Source organism: Eleutherodactylus coqui, chromosome 5 (genome assembly GCF_035609145.1).
Source record: "Eleutherodactylus coqui strain aEleCoq1 chromosome 5, aEleCoq1.hap1, whole genome shotgun sequence".
NCBI lineage: Eukaryota > Metazoa > Chordata > Amphibia > Anura > Eleutherodactylidae > Eleutherodactylus > Eleutherodactylus coqui.
In genome coordinates this window covers 181,905,651-181,926,404 of record NC_089841.1, presented here as the reverse complement: position 1 = coordinate 181,926,404, position 20,754 = coordinate 181,905,651, and the positions used below count along the sequence as shown (strand labels likewise).

Here is a 20,754-nt window from a genome sequence, read left to right as displayed (position 1 = left end):
TTGAATGTCATCTATTTTAGTCTAGTAGCCATCATGCAAAATATTTCTATAGAATTCCGTCTGCATCCAAGGCAAAGCCTTATATTAATAATGTGACAACGTGGGGTTCATCGGCTCACAGGATAGCAATCTCCTACGTAGTTCGGGCTTCAGCTAGATTAAGCTTCTAGACAAGGCAAAAAGGATCATCACAGAAACAGTGCAGAAAACAAAATGATACCTTGGCCACCTGCCTTCTAATACACCAGTGTGTCCCTTGCTAACAACCAGGCCAACACCCTAAACCAAGTCCATACCCTACTGATGCAGGATCCCACAGGTGCTAGCATAGCCAGTCTCGTCTCCAGGCTGGGAGATGTCCGAGAGGTCCTCACTAGAAATGAGCGAGCGTACTCGCTAAGGCAAACTACTCGAGCGAGTAGTGCCTTATGCGAGTACCTGCCCGCTCGTCTCTAAAGAGTTGGGTGCCGGCGGGGGAGAGCGGGGAGTTGCGGGAGTGAGCAGGGAGGAGAGAGTGAGAGAGAGATCCTCCCCGCTCTCCCCCGCCAGCACCCGAATCTTTAGAGACGAGCGGGCAGGTACTCGCATAAGGCACTATTCGCTCGAGTAGTTTGCCTTAGCGAGTACACTCGCTCATCTCTAGTTCTCACCTGTCTTCCGGCTCATTCACATACTTGTGGGCCGGATTATGCACATATTTTTTATGCGCGTAATACGGACAGCGTAAACCCCTTTGATTTGCATTGAGGTACTGAGATGTGCGTATTTTACACATGTGAACATGAATTACAGCAAGTCCCATTTTGGTCTGTATTACGGAAATTGGCCATTAAAGACTTTGTGTAAAAACATCATGAATATACATGATAAATTTCTCTCACTCCTGCAATTCCAGCCTTTTATCAGGTTTTACACCTGGGGTCTACTGCTGTATGAGAGGAATATAAGGGAAATATATCTGTCTTCCATAACTACCCCTGCCTCCATCTCACAGTAGTATCAGGAGTTGGAGTTCACTTCTGTACTATTTCTTCCACTGTTCCAAGAGTCGCACAATGAAAGTGCTGGACTCACACTTAACCGATATTAATGGTGCCACATGGACCCCATTGACTATGATGGGTTTCGTCGAGCTTCCTTATGCCACCTTACACTTTAGTAGACAGCATGCGGTGCTATTTCTTCTAGGATTTTGGGTTGAATCTACATTGCAGGCTCCAAGTCGAGAATTTGATGCAGATGTGAACAGAGCCTCATAGAAAGGTCTGTAGATAAGTCTGGAGATTTTTGAAGAATGTCTTATACTGCCAATTATATACATGTTTGTGCCAATTTGTTTTACTTTGAAGGCTCACTACTTGTGCTCGATATAGTGAGTTTCCAAAAAAATGTTCAACATTCCTGGATAGCAAACTTACCCAAAAACATGTCACAATATGGGAGCTGCAATGGACTATAACATAACTAAGTGGATTTGACATTTATATACCCAGAAAAGCTGTGTGACAACCTGTATATCAGCTTTAAACACAGTCATACTGGTTGTCACCTAGATTTCCTAGAAACAGATCTAACCAAGATTCTGCTGGGAAAGGACCAGAAAGCGGTTTGTGCAGCCATAATATAACCTTACCGCTTAGGTCTATGCGATGAAAGGCAGCAGACTTACTCGTGCTCACAAAAGCTCTGCTGCAAACACCAATTCTGAATGAAACTGGACATTAAATGGCTCTTAACACACAAAATTTACTGACAAAACCACTATGAAAGCAATTACCACATTTCTCAAACCTAGAGTAAAAGGACAAACCCTGTCATTGGAAGCAGTATGCAACGAGGAAGAAAAGGCGGCTTGTGAGAATTCTTTGGTTAACTGTAGACTGTTAAATAAGAGCGTCCAAACAAAATACACTGAAGCTGACGAAAATATTCAATATGATTAAAATCATCTATTTGTCTGATGAAATTGAAGAATGATCCATTATGTTGTTAGCCAACTGATGACACGGTCATCATCTGGGAGAACATCAACAGTGTTTGAATTTTTTGCCCGATACACTTAGTGTAGTTCGGTAAATGACTGTTCTATAAAAGGTCCTCATCCGTCAGTCAGTGCCACTGAACACGCCTGGCCAGTTTAAAAGACCGATAGTCAATAAGGATGAAGATATGTATGGCAGTATTCGTGGAACCATCACTCACCAGACAAAGGTTTGTTCATTGGTTGTTCTACCATCAACTAACTTTGATGTAATAGGTATGGTCACCTTATCCCCTTTCCCAACTGCATAATGTAAATATACGTCATGTGGCGGTGTAGGATGTTGCCTGAAGCAGACTTAGAGCCAAGCTTGCTCCATTTAACAGCTGACACCTGCTAGCAATGGCCAAAATCAGAGCTTGCTCCAATCGCAGCCCTTTAACCACATAGATGCCACGGTCCATGTTGACCGAAGTATCAAAGTCGTTCAAGGGAGTATATCCCTTTGTCGCCCCCAAAGCCCCCCTTTTCCCCGGAACACGACCGCAAGGTGTTGATGGGTTGACTTTTGTCATTAAGTCCCATCTAGTAGCAGTGCAGTATATTCTACAAGTTTCAGTCCTCTAATGAGACTAGGAAATAAAAAAATATTTAAAAAACTACATTTTTACAATATTTAATATTAAAAGTTCAAATAAAACTCTCAGTTTTTCTTTGAAAGCTAGTCTCAAAAAAAAAAAAATGAACAAAAAGTCTAAAGTGCTGCATAATATGTTGGCGCTATATAAAAATGGTTATTACTATTAGACACAAATAGCAGTATAAACGTGATCAGGAAAGTTTCACAGGGATGCAGTTAACAGATTTTGCTCCACGCATTAGAATACTAATAATGTCTCTGACAAATGCTACTTTGTCTTGAGGAGTAAACAGACACGGCATTGAAGAGCGGATAGACTTGGGATGACTGACTTTCAGCATACGGTTTCACTGGCCCTGGGAATTATCCAGTGGAATGCCCCCAGGGATTTCTGGCCTTCACACTGGCATCGTAAACAGTAGTTTTATTTTAAGTTCAGGCGGATTGTTACTACAGCAATCTAAACCTGTGCCACACAGCTGGTGAGCTTAGTGGAGGGCCGAAAGAGAGAAGAGGACATGGCAAGACCAAATAATGTGTTTGTTATCCCAACGGCAACCAGAAGCTGAAGGGATCTTTGTACATTGCAGGTTTTTTTTTATAGTCTAATCCAATGACTGGTGGCTGATCCGGACAAATTGATATAGAGGGAAAGGGTGAAACAACATATTAATTACAAGTAGAGCAAGAAATACATTGGTAATCAAGTGTAGCAAATTGCTTGGGTGTCACCTAAGACTCGCACAAGACTGCCGAGTGCGTTCATAGAAAGGCGCTCTATAGTGTAAAACTGCATCAGACCGAATAAATGGTACCTGGGACCTATCAACATTGTAGGGTCCTACAGCAGCAACCTCCCCGGTGACCGGACAAGCTCCGGTATAAGCAGGGTAGAAAAGGAAAGACCGTGGGTATATAAGGTTCGTTCAGATAAAGGAGACCTGAAGAGTCAGCGGTTCCCTGGCAACGTGTTTTAGCGCCATACCGGCTCCTTCATCTGGCTTTTACTACAAAGTACAGAGCAAAAGTGTTGTCTAAAAAGCGCTGGTAGTGGGTGGGTGATGTCACAACATCACGTGACAGTCAGATGATTGTCCCAGGGCGTTTAAAAAGTCACATGACTAACAACAAAACATAAATCAACAGAAAAACAAACAAAAAAAAATGTCATCAACAACAAGAGGAAATAGCCTCAAGGGTTACACATCGTATGAAAATATGAATAAATAGTTTGGACATTAAAAACATCACCCTTTTAGAAGAGCGCAAGCTTTTTATATATCTGGGACGGTCATGTGATATGACCACATGTTGTCATTGGCCCCCTGCCCGCTCTCTTCTAAATACCGTAGTTGATTTTCTTATGTTTAAACGATTCATTTACATTTTCATACTATGAGTAATTCTTGGGGCTGTTTCCTCTTGTTGACGTTTCCTCTTGTTGATGTTTACCTGCTTTTACTTTTTGTTTTTCTGTTAATTTATGTATTATTTGTCATGTGACTTTTTAAATGCCCTGGGCCGATGTTGTGACATCACTGGTACTCCGCCAGCGCTTTTTAAAATATTAACATAGTATGTAAGGCTGAATGAAGACAATGTCCATCTAGTCCAGCCTGTCTATCCTCCTTTGTTGATCCAGAGGAAGGCAAAAAACCCCAAGGCCAGAAGCCAATTAGCCCTTTTGGGGAAAAAATTCCTTCCCGACTCCCTAATGGCAATCAGACTGTTCCCTGGATCAACCCCTAATAGTTCCTACCTTCCTGTATACCCGGATTACAATTAACCTAAGATATTGTTGTGTTCTGTACTATTCAATAAAGACCAGATGAAGGTGCCGGTATGGTGCTGAACCGCATTGCTGATGAGCCGCTGACTCACTAGGTCGTCTTCTTTGTCCGAGGGCACCATATACCCAGGTGCACTCATAGGGCACCAATCTTTTAAAATACACATATTTAAGGGTTTTTCAAGGATTAAACTTAGAATAGGTCAACAGCAGACCGGCGGTGCCATAGGAGCTGCTCTGCTAGTGCGTGAGGTCGCTGTGTGCTGGAAACACACAGCCCTGTGTAGCTGGCCCGTGTAGTACTGCAGTCCCATTCACTTATAGTTATTTCTACAATATGAATTATCTACCTTCAAGTCTCTGTATACAACAAATCGATTGTGCATGTGTTCCAAGCCCAAAATAATTTCAGCAGCATAAAACCTCATTTCCTTCTCAGAGAAGACACCATGTTGTGACAAATGGTAGTGCAAATCCCCACCTGAAATTAAGAAGATAGAAAACAATATGATACATTCATCATCAAAAGTCTGTACTAGCTATTTGGTGACGGCTACAAAACTTCAGGGATGAGCTATACCAGTCATAGATACACGCAACTATCTCTCTTCTGGATTCCCTGCAAGTTAGCAACATGTCTTTCTTACGCCCAATGACACCTCCTCCATGTAGCTTCAGGCAGATGGACAATCCAAATCCTCACTGAGACACAGTAAGACTACCCTTACTGTAGTGTCAACTTGCCTTTGTGGTACATCGCCAGCAGTATTCATTGCTTGGGCTGCTGAATATCTTAAATAAGTACAACCTGAACTGAACACTACAAATCACACTACGGGGGGTCACAAAAACTATGGAAACATCCACAAAGATTGAAAACAGTTTAGCAGATGGTGATCCAATTTTGCATACAAGCTGTGGGGTAAGGTGGAAACCTGTTTGGCTATGTCACCAACATGACGGCCATTTTGAATCCTGCCATCTTGAGTTCAGCTCTACTTTTTCCATTGGGAAGGTAGATGTGCGATATATTAAACTGGCAGAGAATTTCACCAGAAAAACAATGGTGTGCTTCATATTAACATTACTTTATTCATTCTCATGTTAACCCATGATTATTCTTCATTACAGGCAATGTAAATGATGGCGCTATCTCGAGCAAAACATGTTGAGATCGCCCTTATGTCAGGTAAGCAAAGCACATGTGCCATCGCAGCAGATTTCAATCAATGCCACCTTACCAGACCTCCCCATTACCCACAGCGTAGTTGCCAAACTTTTTTTCCAAATACCAAATTTGTCGTCCTTCTGAAGAATGTGGGCTTATTGGTAATTCTGTTTAATGACCTCACCATTCACGAAGAAATTTGCTACATCACTGAAAAGCATCCGGTAGGGAAAACAAGGGCTTATCTAAAGTAGCTGCATCACCCATTCTGGAAATTCTATCGGACAGTCTGGGTCGTCATCCGTCAGGTATTGCAGCAGCTGCAATTTATAAGGATACCATTCATATGTAGACTAAACTCACTGTCTGGTGGCATGGCTAACCCCACATTCTGGAAACAGATGACAAATTTGGAAACAGGTTTGGCAATTTCACTGTGGATAACGAGAGGTCTGGTTGGGTGGTGTTGATTGCAATCTGCTGCAATGACATATGTGCTTTGCTTACCTGACATAAGGACGATCTCAACATGCTCTGCTTGAGATAACGCCATCATTCACATTGCCTGTAATGAAGAAAAATCACTGTGTTAACATGAGAATTAATAAAGTAATGTCAAAATGAAGCCCACCATTACTTTTATGGTGAAATTCTCTATCAGTATGAGATATCACACATCTACTTCCCATTGGAAAAAGTAAGCGTTCCATCCAAGATGTTGGCATTCAAAATGGCCGTCAGGTTGGTGACATGGCCTAACAGTTTTCCCTCTTCCCTTGCAGCTTGTATGCCGTCTGCCAAATCGTTTTCATTCTATATGGGCGTTTTCACACTTTTGAGTTACACAGTAACCTATAAACAGGAAGGCAATAGGAACCAGGTCATTTGCTTGATATTTCGGAAAGTGAAAGGCATGAAAGAGAAAAACGGTTGAATATGACATCTGAGTAACAGGTATTGTGCTACAAATGGAATGGACAATATTAAAAAGCAGGACATTTTGCAATATCCGATTGCACTTAGCCGTAACTATATAACCATCCTGGCATACAGAGGTTAATGAATGCCAGTCATTGTGACACACACCAAGCAATCTCCTGGGTTTCTAAAACCAAATAATATTTTTCCCTTATAATTATATAATGTCCTTCAATTGCCTCCTCGAAAAAAAATAATGACTCTTCTGATTAAATGTAGTCATTGTCTTTGTGGGAGAGACAAACTGTCTCCTCCTCTGCTTGCATGTCAAGGTTAAGCTGGATGTCTATAGCTAATTCCAGTCAAATAAATGCTGGGATTCCAATAAGGCTTGTGGTGCTTACTGGGAGCCAGTATTCAGCTGAAATCGTTGTCCTTAAAGGTCAACTCCACTGGAGCGGCAGTACGCTTATACCAACCACTCAATGGCGGAGTATTATATGCTAGGGTAATACACAGCGTACATCTGCATATCTGCACAGTTCCCATCAGTATAGATCATTTATTATATATGTAGGCTTTTGACTTTATTGATCCTAAACTGGCAGATGTCTTAATAAAAAGGTTCTAAACATAGGTAGGTGGTTAGCAGAAGACATATAGCAACATTAGGTACAGCAAAAGATAAAGGAGGGTTGTTGGCAAGCCAATAGTGCTGGAAAAATCCTAAAACAATGAATGAAACATGATTGAACAATTTCTTAAAGGGGTTGTCCCGCGGCAGCAAGTGGGTCTATACACTTCTGTATGGCCATATTAATGCACTTTGTAATGTACATTGTGCATTAATTATGAGCCATACAGAAGTTAAAAAAAAGTTTTCACTTACCTGCTCCGTTGCTGGCATCCTCGTCTCCATGGTTGCCGTCTAATTTTCGCCGTCTAATGGCCAAATTAGACGCGCTTGCGCAGTCCGGGTCTTCTTATCTTCTCAATGGGGCTCCGTGTAGCTCCGCCCCGTCACGTGCCGATTCCAGCCAATCAGGAGGCTGGAATCGGCAATGGACCGCACAGAAGCCCTGCGGTCCACGGAGGGAGAAGATGCCGGCGGCCATCTTCACCGCGTAAGTAAGAAGGCACCGGAGCGCGGGGATTCAGGTAAGCGCTGTCCGGTGATCTTTTTTAACCCCTGCATCGGGTTGTCTCGCGCCGAACGGGGGGGGGGGGGGGGGGGGTTGAAAAAAAAAAAAAAAACCGTTTCGGCGCGGGACAACCCCTTTAAAGGTGAAATTCTACGGATAAAGAGGTGGAAGTGCTTTTACAGTAACTTCAATGCATCAGTACAAATTACCAACATACCGGAGACCAAACGGGTAAACAAAGCACTCAGAACAATACTATGTTGTATGCAATATGAAGGGCCCTCTAAAGTCAGTGCTTAAGGATGAGCTCAGGTCCTCTAAACCCTTAGGTAGAAAAGTGATGTACAATTAGTCTATAGTGTGCTTACATACGCTTTCACTGACGAGCAATATCTAATTCATCACTGGTATGTCGTTATCGTTAGTCTATTCAAACTCCAGCCCTGGTGTGTCATTTATAAATTTACAAAAATAGGTGACGCTGACAAAGGAATCTTAGTCAACCCAGAGAACTTCTAAAGGTACCCATACACAATATCGACTAAGGTTGATGAAAATTGACCATTTCAAACAAAACCATCATTTGCAGGGTAAAATTATACAAATGATCATTTTAGCCCACCAATGACACCGCATCATTGTTTGGGAAAAAGTTGGCCAATTTAAACATTTTTCTTTTATAGCCGGATGAAAAATAAATCTTTAGATTTTTTTGCAAGACTCTTTTGCTCAATGTTCCCAGAAAGACTGTTCATCCGGCACCATTGACTATGTGTAATCACGTGGGATGACAGCTAGTATGGACTACAATGTGTATGGCATGATAAACTGCTTGATCCATCTCTTGGAGTGATGTAGCAATAAAAGTGCATTTTTAATTAATATTAATGTGTTTCTGATGCTTCATCTTAATTAAAGACATGTGAAGCATTGGAAACCACATTGGTGAGTCTGTTCCGAGTATCAGTGGATTTTTGAGGGAACCTGTCCCATGAAAAGTTCTTTTCAATACACCGCCATAGTGTTAAACAGTATGACACAAGCAAAGCACAGATGCTTTAACCCCCCAAAAACTTTTTTGCAGATTCTTCAAATCATCTACTTCGGGTCAAAGAGGGGGTGCCATGAGCTCTCCGAGTCACCACGCCACTGCTATAACCTGGCCTCTTCTCCTGCTCACTGCATCCCTTTGTATGTATATTAGCACTGGTAGTGCTAAAATCTCACGGTGGTGCTGTGCACCAGTTCGACCACGTCTTCTAAGCAGTACACCAGTAAAGTCAAGGTGTATACACCTCACTTCACTGCAAGCATCTTGGGGAGATGTGCCCGGAAGGGGGCATGGCACCTTCATGAGTTTTCACTCCTGCCAGTGCTGAGCAGCAGCAGAGGTCAGGTTATGGCAGCGACGTGCTGAACCGGAGGGCGCATGGCACCTCTTTTTTTTCACTTGAGGCAGATTATTTACATACTGGGCTCATTACTTTCAAAGTAAGAATTTCAGCAAATATGAAAAGGCTTTTTTGGGGTAAAAGCATGTGTGTCCTGCTTGTATCATACTGCCTAACACTATGGCAGAGGGTAGAAAAGGATTTTTCCAGAATCTGGCTCCCTTGTTCAAATAAAGATCGAATTTTATTACTAAAATGTCCCGAAAACTGTATCATGCCATTTAGCCTCACACACTGCCAAAGTGGGATTTGTGCACCGGGGACTCGAATATATCAGATCTGGTGGGTTTGTTTCTCCTAATTCACTATTAAACAATGTACGGCTGCATTGGGGAAATGATCGTTCACCATTCATTCATTCCACAATAGTTCAACCATTAACCCGCTTCTATCTAATGTTTATGGCCACTGCAATTCCATCTTTTTTGCACTTTACACCGAAGAGGAATCCTTTTTACTTCTGTTTGACTGTAAAAGCGAAATTCCATAATTTCGAGGCAACTTCACTACAAAAAGCCACGACTTACCATTCATGAGATCCAAAATAAAGCACAGCTTGTCAGGTGTATGGAAGGCGTAAGTCATGCACACGATGAACGGACAGTCCTGCAACAGAGAATGAATGACGGTCATATTCGAGAGAACAAGCGAAAGAAACTAAGTTTTCCATCAAAACCAAATCAGCAAATGTCCGTTATGGGGTTTTTAAAATATATATATATATATATATATAAATTGTACATTGAAATGTAAATTAATAACTACAATAAATAACTGTCAAAAGAAGCAAAATAAAGGTTTGCGATAGAAGAGTATATATTAAACCCATTTCATTGATGCAAGTGGCTATTCTACACGGTAACACTTCAGTTGTGCATTGTGAGCTATAGGATTCTACATACATACTTACACACCTGCCTACCTCCATATTTGGGCTGCTTTTCATTATTGTAATTTACTTCCCACGTTCGGTTTGCTTCTCTCTAATCAAACAGGTTACCATATATGATACTTATCTTACTAGTTACCATATATGATAGTTATCATCTTACTAGTTACCATATATGATAGTTATAATCTTACTAGTTACCATATATGATAGTTATCTTCTTATTAGTTACCATATATGATATTTATCTTATTAGTTACCATATATGATAGTTATCTTATCAGTTACCATATATGATAGTTATCTTATCAGTTACCATATAGGATAGTTATCTTATCAGTTACCATATAGGATAGTTATCTTATCAGTTACCATATAGGATAGTTATCTTATCAGTTACCATATAGGATAGTTATCTTATCAGTTACCATATAGGATAGTTATCTTATCAGTTACCATATAGGATAGTTATCTTATTATTAAAACATTATCAGGGGGTGTATGCGTCACTGTGTGGCGCGGGTGCGTGGATCTGTCATCAGGCACACAGCTGCTTCCCGCCCTCCACGCCACACAATGCACTCACGTACTAATCAGGGAAACAATACACCACTCAAGGTTGATTGTGCTTCATTATTCGGAATATCATTTTAGTATGCTATAATAGCTGGGAAAAGGGGAAATATTGCAGATAATTGAATGCTCACAGGTACAATAAAATTAGAATGTGCATATGCAATAAGGGGTTAAAATGTCAGTTAATTGTCTACAATGTGGAGCAAGTAAGCTGTGATCTCATGAATAGTCATAGAAAATCAAAGAATAAAAACCACCACAAAGTAATGAAACAATATCACTTTGTCAACTGATAGGGAAGAAGGGGGAAAAAAAGCGAAAAATATAGTCTACACAGTGAGAGGACTAATAATTCATTCACACTTCGGAAAGTTTAAAAAGGTACTTTTAAAGTTAATTTAAATTTAATGAATATAAAACTCAAAAGTATGGAAAAGCTTCTTTAGTCGCATTTCACAATTCGCTTCAGTAAGATAAAGGCGCAGAGAGGAATCACATTTACTGCAGGTCCCACCTCCTCCATTCTACAAATAGAGCCAAAAATGTACAATAGGCATTTAAAACTAATCCGGAGAGACATCGTGCCAATCACACCAGTATATATTCACTAGACAGACTTCATCTTCATGTACCACTTAATCCAGCATTTTCCAGCGAGTACACAAAGTTACGGTATAGTTTTTCATATTCGTTTTCCTCAGAGGTAAACACACCATATTACTTGATGTTAATATTTAAACCCAGCTTCCTCCACCTGGAGCCCCGAGGGAACCTCCACAATCCCCAGTTTAATCTAAATAGTTTATTAACTCACAATATCAAACAATAATATTAATAAGTTACCAGCCACAACAGCACCTAAGAGGTTAAACTTGGTCCACGCCAGGGGTGTCCAAACTTTTGAAAAAAAAGGATAAAAAAAGGTTGTCTTGGGCCACATATTAAATGCACAAACACTAATGAAACCTGATCAGCAACAGAAGGTTGGTGCATAATTTCCACCACAACAAAAAAGTCCTCCAAAACACCCCGTCGCCCTCCACGCTCCTCCAAACCGGCTTCCACCCGTCGCCCTCCACGCTCCTCCAAACCGGCTCCCCCCCCCGTCGCCCTCCACGCTACTCCAACCCCCCCATCGCCCTCCACGCTCCTCCAAACCCCCCCCCCCCGTCGCCCTCCACGCTCCTCCAAACCCCCCCCCCCCCCGTCGCCCTCCACGCTCCTCCAAACCCCCCCCCCCCCCGTCGTCCTCCACGCTCCTCCAAACCCCCCCCCCCCCCCCGTCGTCCTCCACGCTCCTCCAACCCCCCCCCCCGTCGTCCTCCACGCTCCTCCAACCCCCCCCCCCGTCGTCCTCCACGCTCCTCCAAACCCCCCCCCCCGTCGTCCTCCACGCTCCTCCAAACCCCCCCCGTCGTCCTCCACGCTCCTCCAAACCCCCCCCGTCGTCCTCCACGCTCCTCCAAACCCCCCCGTCGTCCTCCACCCTCCTCCAAACCCCCCCCGTCCGTCCTCCACCCTCCTCCAAACCCCCCCCCCCCCCGTTGTCCTCCACCCTCCTCCAAACCCCCCCCCCCCGTTGTCCTCCACCCTCCTCCAAACCCCCCCCCCCCCCCCCCGTCGTCCTCCCACCCTCCTCCAACCCCCCCCCCCGTCGTCCTCCACCCTCCTCCAAATCCCCCCCCGTCGTCCTCCACCCTCCTCCAACCCCCCCCGTCGTCCTCCACCCTCCTCCAAATCCCCCCCCGTCGTCCTCCACCCTCCTCCAAACCCCCCCCCGCCGTCCCCCACGCTCCTCCAACCCCCCCGTCGTCCTCCACCCTCCTCCAAACCCCCCCGTCGTCCTCCACCCTCCTCCAACCCCCCCGTCGTCCTCCACCCTCCTCCAAACCCCCCCGTCGTCCCTCCACCCTCCTCCAAACCCCCCCCCGTCGTCCTCCACCCTCCTCCAAACCCCCCCCGTCGTCCTCCACCCTCCTCCAAACCCCCCCCCGTCGTCCTCCACCCTCCTCCAAACCCCCCCCCCCGTCGTCCTCCACCCTCCTCCAAACCCCCCCCCCCCGTCGTCCTCCACCCTCCTCCAAACCCCCCCCCCCCCGTCGTCCTCCACCCTCCTCCAAACCCCCCCCCCCCCCGTCGTCCCCCATGCTTCTCCAACCCCCCCGTCGTCCTCCACCCTCCTCCAAACCCCCCCGTCGTCCTCCACCCTCCTCCAAACCCCCCCCCGTCGTCCTCCACCCTCCTCCAAACCCCCCCCCCCCCGTCGTCCTCCACCCTCCTCCAAACCCCCCCCCCCCCCCCCGTCGTCCTCCACCCTCCTCCAAACCCCCCCCCCCGTCGTCCCCCACGCTTCTCCAACCCCCCCGTCGTCCTCCACCCTCCTCCAACCCCCCCCCCCCCCCCCGTCGTCCTCCACGCTCCTCCAAACCCCCACCCCCGTCGTCCTCCACGCTCCTCCAAACCCCCGCCCGTCGCCCTCCACCCTCCTCCTGAGAAAGCTGTCCTGGCTCACATAAAGTTCACAACCCCCAGACCTGTTTCTGACACCAAGGGAGAGGGACCCAGCGTCAGGTCGCCACGATGATACCAATGTCCTTTGTCCTCAACTCAATAGTGACTAGAAGCGGTCGGGACTCAGGACAGCAGGGACAGCAAGGAGAATTGCGGCTGCACGCTGCACCCGCTTTGCCCGAGTCAAACAGCCATAGAGCCGTGAGTGCCGCGATATCAACACACGGGGCACGGCATGAGAAATAAGAACCAACAAGTATAAATACACGTGAATAGGAGTTATTGTAGAGCATACACAAAATATTTCTGAAATATGCCCTCTATAATGATGGGTCTTCCGCTTTAAACTTTAGTCTTGGTCAGAGTTTCCCCTTGAAGGATTACATCAGAGGTACCATAGTGGTTGAGTCCAGAATCTACGGACGCGGATCTAAATGTAACAGTTCCATGTATAGCTCTGTAGTGACAACTGGCAGTAAACAATTAGAACGGACATTTAATATCCCACTACTCCACTGTAATTCATCATTAGGATGAATGTTTTTTGTATAAGCTAATCATAAACTGTGAAAAGAAGCAAAAACCCACTGTGATATTCTCGTCATTACAGCTGGAGAAATTACCAATTAAACGCGGCTTCTGTAGGAAGGTTGATAAACGAGACAATGTAATATCACAGGGATTGAACCGACCTTTTGTAGAAAATAATTATCTCTGTGTACACGCCACCCGCGGACCGCCGTTATTATCCAATGGATCATGCACAAAATTATAGCTCCCATAATCAGAAACACCTCCGTCTTTAGGCTGCAGAACAAATCGTTATGTGGCTCTGAGTGACAGACAACATCCAGGAAACAAACCTCAATGCTACAAAAATACTGGAATGGTCACCAGAGGAGCGCTTAGTAGGAGGGAATAGTGGCAGAATACCTACGTGCCATCTCCGGGGATCTCCACCATACTTTAAAGGGAACCGGTTACCTGGGAACAGCACCATAAGCTAATTTACAGTGTCATTTAACCCCTTAAGGACCAAGCACGGTAAATATAAGGCGCTTGGTCCTGGTCTTTAATCCCGGCCAATAGAAAAATAAGTCTCTGCTGCTGCAATCAAGCAGGTGGGGTTCTCAGCTGTCACTCACCTGTTTCCCTGGTGAAGTGAAAGCAGAAGAAGTGTTTCTTCCACTATACGACCAGGTGATCATGTGACCGCCCTGGCACAGTAGAGCTACTGGGTCCTAGCAGACCTTGATCAACTCTGTTAGTGACTATTGGTGCCCCAGCTACAGTGGAAAAGTGTGAGATAAATGAAAAAAATAAAAAAGACCATGTGAATGACCCCAGAGGTCTTCTATGATGTGATGGGGGTCACACATGTAAAAAAAATAGTTACAAAAATAAGAAAAAAAAATTTTCTAAATAAAATAAAAATATATACATCAGAATGCAATTAACCCAAAACCGTTGCAGTATGCACCCTGTAATCCAAAGCCATACATATTATATATCAAAACGTCCGAAACAAAATGAGGAACCGGCTCCTGTACTTTATTTTAATTTCCTAATTAAAAACAAACTATAATGTTAAGACATATTTTTTTTTCTTTTTTAAATGAGAAGAAAATTCAGCAAAAATAATTTTAGTAGCTGAAGGAACAAAAAAAAAAAAAAAATAGGCCAGTAAAACCACCACATGGGTAAAATCCCTAAAAAGGGTCTGGCCCTTGGGCCTCGCTCACACGATTTTGTCGTGTTGCTACAATGCTACAAATCGCATGTATGTGAAGCCCATGCTTTCCTATGGGTTACTTCACACGTGCAATGTTTTATAGCATGCAACAACCCGACACAAAAACCTTGCGGGTCCAGCGATATGCATGCGACTTATGAGGTTTTGTAGCCCTCGTTTTCCTAAGGAGCCTTCCTCTCTGTTGCATTGCACAAAAATGCGTTTTTCGTGCAGTGCAATCCTACTGTCAAAGCTATAATCGAAGTCCTGGCTGCAAGGAAAAAAATTTAAAAAATTGTATACATCACCTAGCAAGCGCTGTCAGCCCGGCTGCATCTTCTTCCCGGGTTCCAACACATTTTCTCTTCATCATCTTCTGGCCGGGGATTGAAAAATCCCCTCCTTCTGGAAGCGCTACCTGTGAATGGCTGACGCTTAGCCAATTACAGCCAGCGCTCGATGAACCAATCACAACCATTCATCAACTATTGGCTGTGATTGGCTAAAGTGTCAGCCAATCACAGCCCGAGCTTCCAGGAGGCAGAGATTTTTTAATTCCCGGTCAGAAGAGAAGACGATGACCGAGGGGACCCGGGGAGAAGCTGCAGTGGAGCCACGGACAGCACTTCTAGGTGATGTATACTTTTTATTTTATCTTAAGCTAAGGCTTATTTTGCAAGCCTTCCCCTGAAAATCCTTGCATGTGGTGCTGCAAAGCTACCGCGAGAAACCACAGGGATATCGCATGGGTCAGCAATACGATATTGCTGCGATTTTCTCGCAGCGATGCCATGCCGCTTGTGTGAACGAGGCCTTAAGGGGTTAAGGAGGTGATGGGGGAGCCTGGGATGTACTTACTACTTCTCCCTTTCCTGCAGTGTCCTCCGCTAAAGGTCAAGGACGGCCTGAAAATCTGATTCTTTTCAGACCGCCATGCGTGCGTTCTCCCATGGACCCCGTCAATGTTCAGCGGGGGACACATGAATATTACAAGAGCATTATTCCTCCTGTACTCGCACATAGCAGATTATTCTGAGAAGTCATCTGAAAAGTCAGGTGCGCCTTAAAGAACACTGACAGAATAGTGTAGGAGTTTTATTAGTGTCCCACAATATATAACACATAGAAAACTATTCTCTTCAAAGTAAGCACCCTTCACCAGTGGCGAAAGAACCCAACTAGTCTGAAGGAAATCCATGGCAAGATGGGCCATATAGATTCCATAATGATGTTACTCTATGGAAAGTTTTACCTACTAATGAGAGCAAATGAGTCATTTTAGGCTTCTTCCTCCATTTCCGGCTTTGACTAATTCAATGACTTTTGCACTAACGCAGTTACACGACTACTCAAAATTCTCTCCCACAAGTAGTAAGACATTTAACTAAACAGCATTCAGAATACGCAGAAGGAGGTACTGGATTTTTTCAAGCAGTGCTTAACCCGTTAATGACACAGCCTTTCTCTCCCTCCCCCTTCTTCCTCCATTTGTTGTATTTGTTAATTATAATGTAATGAAAAACTTAAAAAAATTCTAAGTGGAGTGAAATGAAAAAAAACAAAACACAAAAGTTCTACCCTCTTTGGGGTCTTGTTTCTACGGTGTACACACTGCTGCAAAAATAACAACTTTATGGGTCAGTGCGATTACTACGATGCCAAATTTATAGTTTTTTTTTGCTGTACTACTTTTATTTTTCTTTCAAAGATATATATATTTTTGTATTATTTTCTGCCGCCATCTTCTAACAGCCATGACTCGACATAGTTGTGTAAGGGCTTGTATTTTACGGGACGTCCTGCAGTTCCTATCGGTACTACTTTGGAGTATATATGACTTTTTGGTTGCTTTTTAGACATTTTTTCCTTGTAGGCGGGGTGGCTAAAAGAAAGCGCAATTCTGGCATTGTGGTTTTTTTTTCTGATGCCACTGACCATGCAGGATAATTATGCATTACTTTAATAGATTGGACATTTATGGAGGCAGCGATACCAAATAGGTCTTTGTTTTTTTAATTTAAGATTTTTTTTATTACTATTATAAATATGGCAAAACATTTTTTTTCTTTTACTACCTTTTTATATTATTTTTTTAAATTAATAAATAAAGCTTTTTTTTTTAAACTAAACTGTACATTTTTTTTAGTCCCCTATGGAACTAAACTTGTGATGCTTTGATCGCTCCTGCAGTATGATGTAATGGCCATGGCGATCTGACAAACAATTTTTCAGGCATTAAGGGGTTAAAATACGGCTCCTTATAACTGTTCATACAGTGCAGCTATATAAAAGTTCAACTATATACCGGGGGTATTAAAAAAAGTTACTTGCTGTCTTTGTTCTACAGGCAGTAACATGGTTTTTAAACACTACAATGATTTTGGACATTAATCATCACAAGTCTCCATATAAAACGTTACAATTAGAGATAAGCGAGCATACTCGCTAAGGGCAATTGCTCGAGCGAGCATTGCCCTTAGCGAGTACCTGCTCGCTCGAGAGACAAGGTTCGAGTGCCGGCGCGGGGGAGCGGTGAGTAGCGGCAGTCAGCAGCGGGGGGGGGGGGGGAGAGGGATCTCCCCTCCGTTCCTCCCCGATCTCCCCCGCAGCTCCCTGCGCGCCGCCGGCACCCGAACCTTGTCTCTCGAGCGGGCAGGTACTCGCTAAGGGCAATGCACGCTCGAGCAATTGCCCTTAGCGAGTATGCTCGCTCATCACTAGTTAAAATGTATCTGATGACACGGAAGGGGGGGAGCGGAGGAACATTTAGGGGAAGAGGGGGGGAGAAGGTTTGCCCTATTTAAATTAGGGGGAAAGTCTGAAAGATTTAGTAAGGTAGCAGACACAAACTTCTAAGCGTGTACTTCTAGATATTGCACTTGTGTACGGATTTTGCAAAACCGGAGCTAAAAAAATGCGACATGACTAAAATGGCTGAATAAAGCCTGAGGGCTCTCATAAACTAGCGTATTTTACCGCATGTTACACGGATAGTACATGGTAACAGACTAAGATTAGTTTCCATTGCGCCTCTTACAGCGAGCAAAAAAAATGCAGCATGCACTATCTTCTACACCAAAATCGTGTATAGGGATTCATTAGCACACTCCATGCTCCCTGCGCAGGAGATGCACGCGATAAACGCTCGTGTGAAAGAGCCCCTAGACTGTGCATAACCTGCAAGGCCTGGCATCATCATAACGCTGCCATATTATCAGTGACCAATCTGTCACAGTGGCATAGCATGGCTTTGATCCTTCCTTATCCTACAAGAAAAGAAAAGAATCAATTAAACGCAAAGATATTTTCCAAATATGCTGGAAAGTCTTCAGGAGTGCGCTGTACCCTCCGTGCAGCAATGGTTTCCCGAGCGCATCCTTCTTCGAAGAGCACAGTACAGCAAAGAGAATGTCACCTGGTAATTTACCAAAAGTTAGAAAATTGAAATATAGAACTTGATTGCAGAAAAAAGGCCGGCATTGTCCATGTAGTCCGCCCTTGTATTATTTCCGTTTTGTTTCTCTCTTACGACAGATACATTCTTACCCCAGGGAGCTGGACTTCATTTAGGCTGCGGTCACACTCTGCATAATTTCCACGGAAATCTCGCAGAATGACTGCACGGAAATACCGAGATTAGCAAGGTTTCCGCTGCAGAAATGCAGTTTCAAAACCAGCGCCATTCAGCGTAGGTTTTGAAGCGGCTTCAGCGCCTGCATTCCGCTGCGGCTGTCTCTACCCATAGAGAGGAAAGAGGCCACAGTGGAGACGGCGATAAAATTGGCTTTCAATTCCGCGCGGCTTGTCAGTTTCAGTGCGGCTTGGCCGCAACGGCCTCTTCGCAGGGTGTGGATGAGATTTTTGCAGATCTCGTCCACTTTGCTGTTTTACCCCGGTATAAAAATTGCCGGCGGAATTTCTGTGCAGAAAGTCTGCACGGAGGTTCCACGGCAATTCCACCTCATGGGAACCTAGCCAAACTGCTGATTTTCTAACTGTGTCTGTTGGAAGTTTGTTCCAGCCATCTACTACTATTCCAGCTAAATAACATTTCCTGAAGTTACTTCTTATTTCCCCCCCAACTCATCTCAGATTGCGCCCCCTTGTTCTAGTGTTTAGCCTCCTAATAAAAACACTTCCCCACTGAACCTTCTTTCTATCTTTAACGTATTGCAAGGTCTCCATCACGCCTCCCATTCCCTTCTCTCATCCAGACTACACAAATTAGGTCCTTTTAAGTCTTTCCTGATAAGTTTTATCCTTAACCCTTTGCAGTCCAATTTTGGATTCAGGGTTTGCTAGGGGGCTTTCTTTTTCTGCCATTATACAATGGTGCCATCTGCTGGCTAGAGCCAGTACTGCGGTATGGGACATGCTGGAGAGGCCCCCGACAACAGAGCGGCCAGTAATCTACAGTAAGAATACCCTGATGGACATCTACCGACGTCTGAGATGTACAGCCTTCAATCAGAATGTCTTTAGACGTCAGACAGTGGATTGGAAAGGGTTAATACCTTCCACCATCTTTATAGCCCATCTTCGAACTCGTGCTTTTTTACCAATGTCTTTCTATAGGTGAGTCTCCAGAACTGAACATAGTACTCCAGTTGTGCTCTCACCAGAGCTCTATATCACATTTTGTATTCATGATTGGTAAATGAAGTCTGGTCGCCTGTACACAATACGGCCGATCCGTGGTAACCGCATGCAGATTGCTGCCAATTACCAGGCAGCACCTAACCTAGATTTGCCACCAGAAACAATGCAGGTCAAAGTACAACCCAGTAATTGGTGGGCACCCTTAAGTCCATTTCTGGTAGCTCATGAAAGTTGTTTCAGCTAAACACAATCAGGGCGCTTTTACACGGACAAGCCATCGTGCAAACGATGCCCGACAGCCCGTCCCAGCAATAATCATTCCTGTACACTTGCACGGGGACGAGCATTGCTAATAAATGGTAGCGAAGCAGCCCGGCATCATGCCGACCTGCCCGCCTTTATCATCAGTAAGCAGACAATCACACATAGGTGAACGACTGCTTATTTACATGGAACTAGATGTCATTCAATTTCCTGCACGCAGCAACTGAACAACGAACAAGAAGTGAACAACTTCTCGTTAGTCGTTGCATGCATCTACGCTGACCAATATTGGTTCTGATTCTCACTGCATCACTAATGGCTCCGTGTAAGTAAGAGGATGGGGATAAAGTTTACTATTAAGGACTTACTATGGCTAAACTGTATGCTCACCATCTAAATACTCAACTGAAGACCAGATTAGTGCATGAAACGGGACAGGTTTATAGTAAAGTCTGAAGACGGTCCCCATTTGGTAGCCAGTAGTAATTCAAACTAGTTGAATCAAAAAGAGCAGTGGGGTAAATAGCATCTCAAAAGTGACTCTACTGCAGCGCAACGTAATCAAAAAGCCATTCGGGCACATAGCAGATGTCCGGACAGTAGCTTGCTACAAAGTGTTTCATACGATATTCCCTTACAGACAGACTATAGCTCTTAGTTGGTCCAGATTAGCTCAGCAGTCCACATCTGTGACTCTGTTCCCATACAGGAGCAGATTACAATATTTCTGCTGCCGCGCTTTACTTAGTGCGCTGCCTACTTCCCAAATCACGATGACTCTGGATGCGTACTGTTCTTGAGTAGAAGGCTGGAGGAGATGTATTGGTAGAGTGAAAAGACATTTCGGAAGAACGGCCCACAATAAGGAAAATTGCTGCTAAGTTAGTAAAGCTAATCAAATATGTACGTTTGGGAACATTACAGGAAATGATATAACCAATTTTAATTTTCTCGCCGAGTCTTTGGAGAGCGATTGTTCTTATATTATGTGCGTTTACCAGCCAGAAAGACTCTACAGCTAACAGCACCCCAAGCCCCTACGAGGCTGGTCACAATTCATCACCGGAGCATTCCCCTGTGAACCCCATAATAAT

At 44.2% G+C, this 20,754-nt stretch overlaps 1 protein-coding gene across 2 annotated transcripts in view; it reads right to left on the bottom strand.

Annotated features, from left to right (window-relative positions):
* Positions 1 to 20,754, bottom strand: part of GRK3 (G protein-coupled receptor kinase 3) — a 240,394-nt gene that overhangs the window by 42,365 nt on the left and 177,275 nt on the right. For both annotated transcript variants that reach the window (XM_066603907.1, XM_066603906.1), the window contains exons 10-11: positions 9,617 to 9,695; positions 4,761 to 4,891 (exon numbers count right to left, since the gene is read on the bottom strand). In XM_066603907.1, coding sequence (XP_066460004.1) covers positions 4,761 to 4,891; positions 9,617 to 9,695 — 210 coding nt within the window. The remainder of the gene's footprint in view (positions 1 to 4,760; positions 4,892 to 9,616; positions 9,696 to 20,754) is intronic.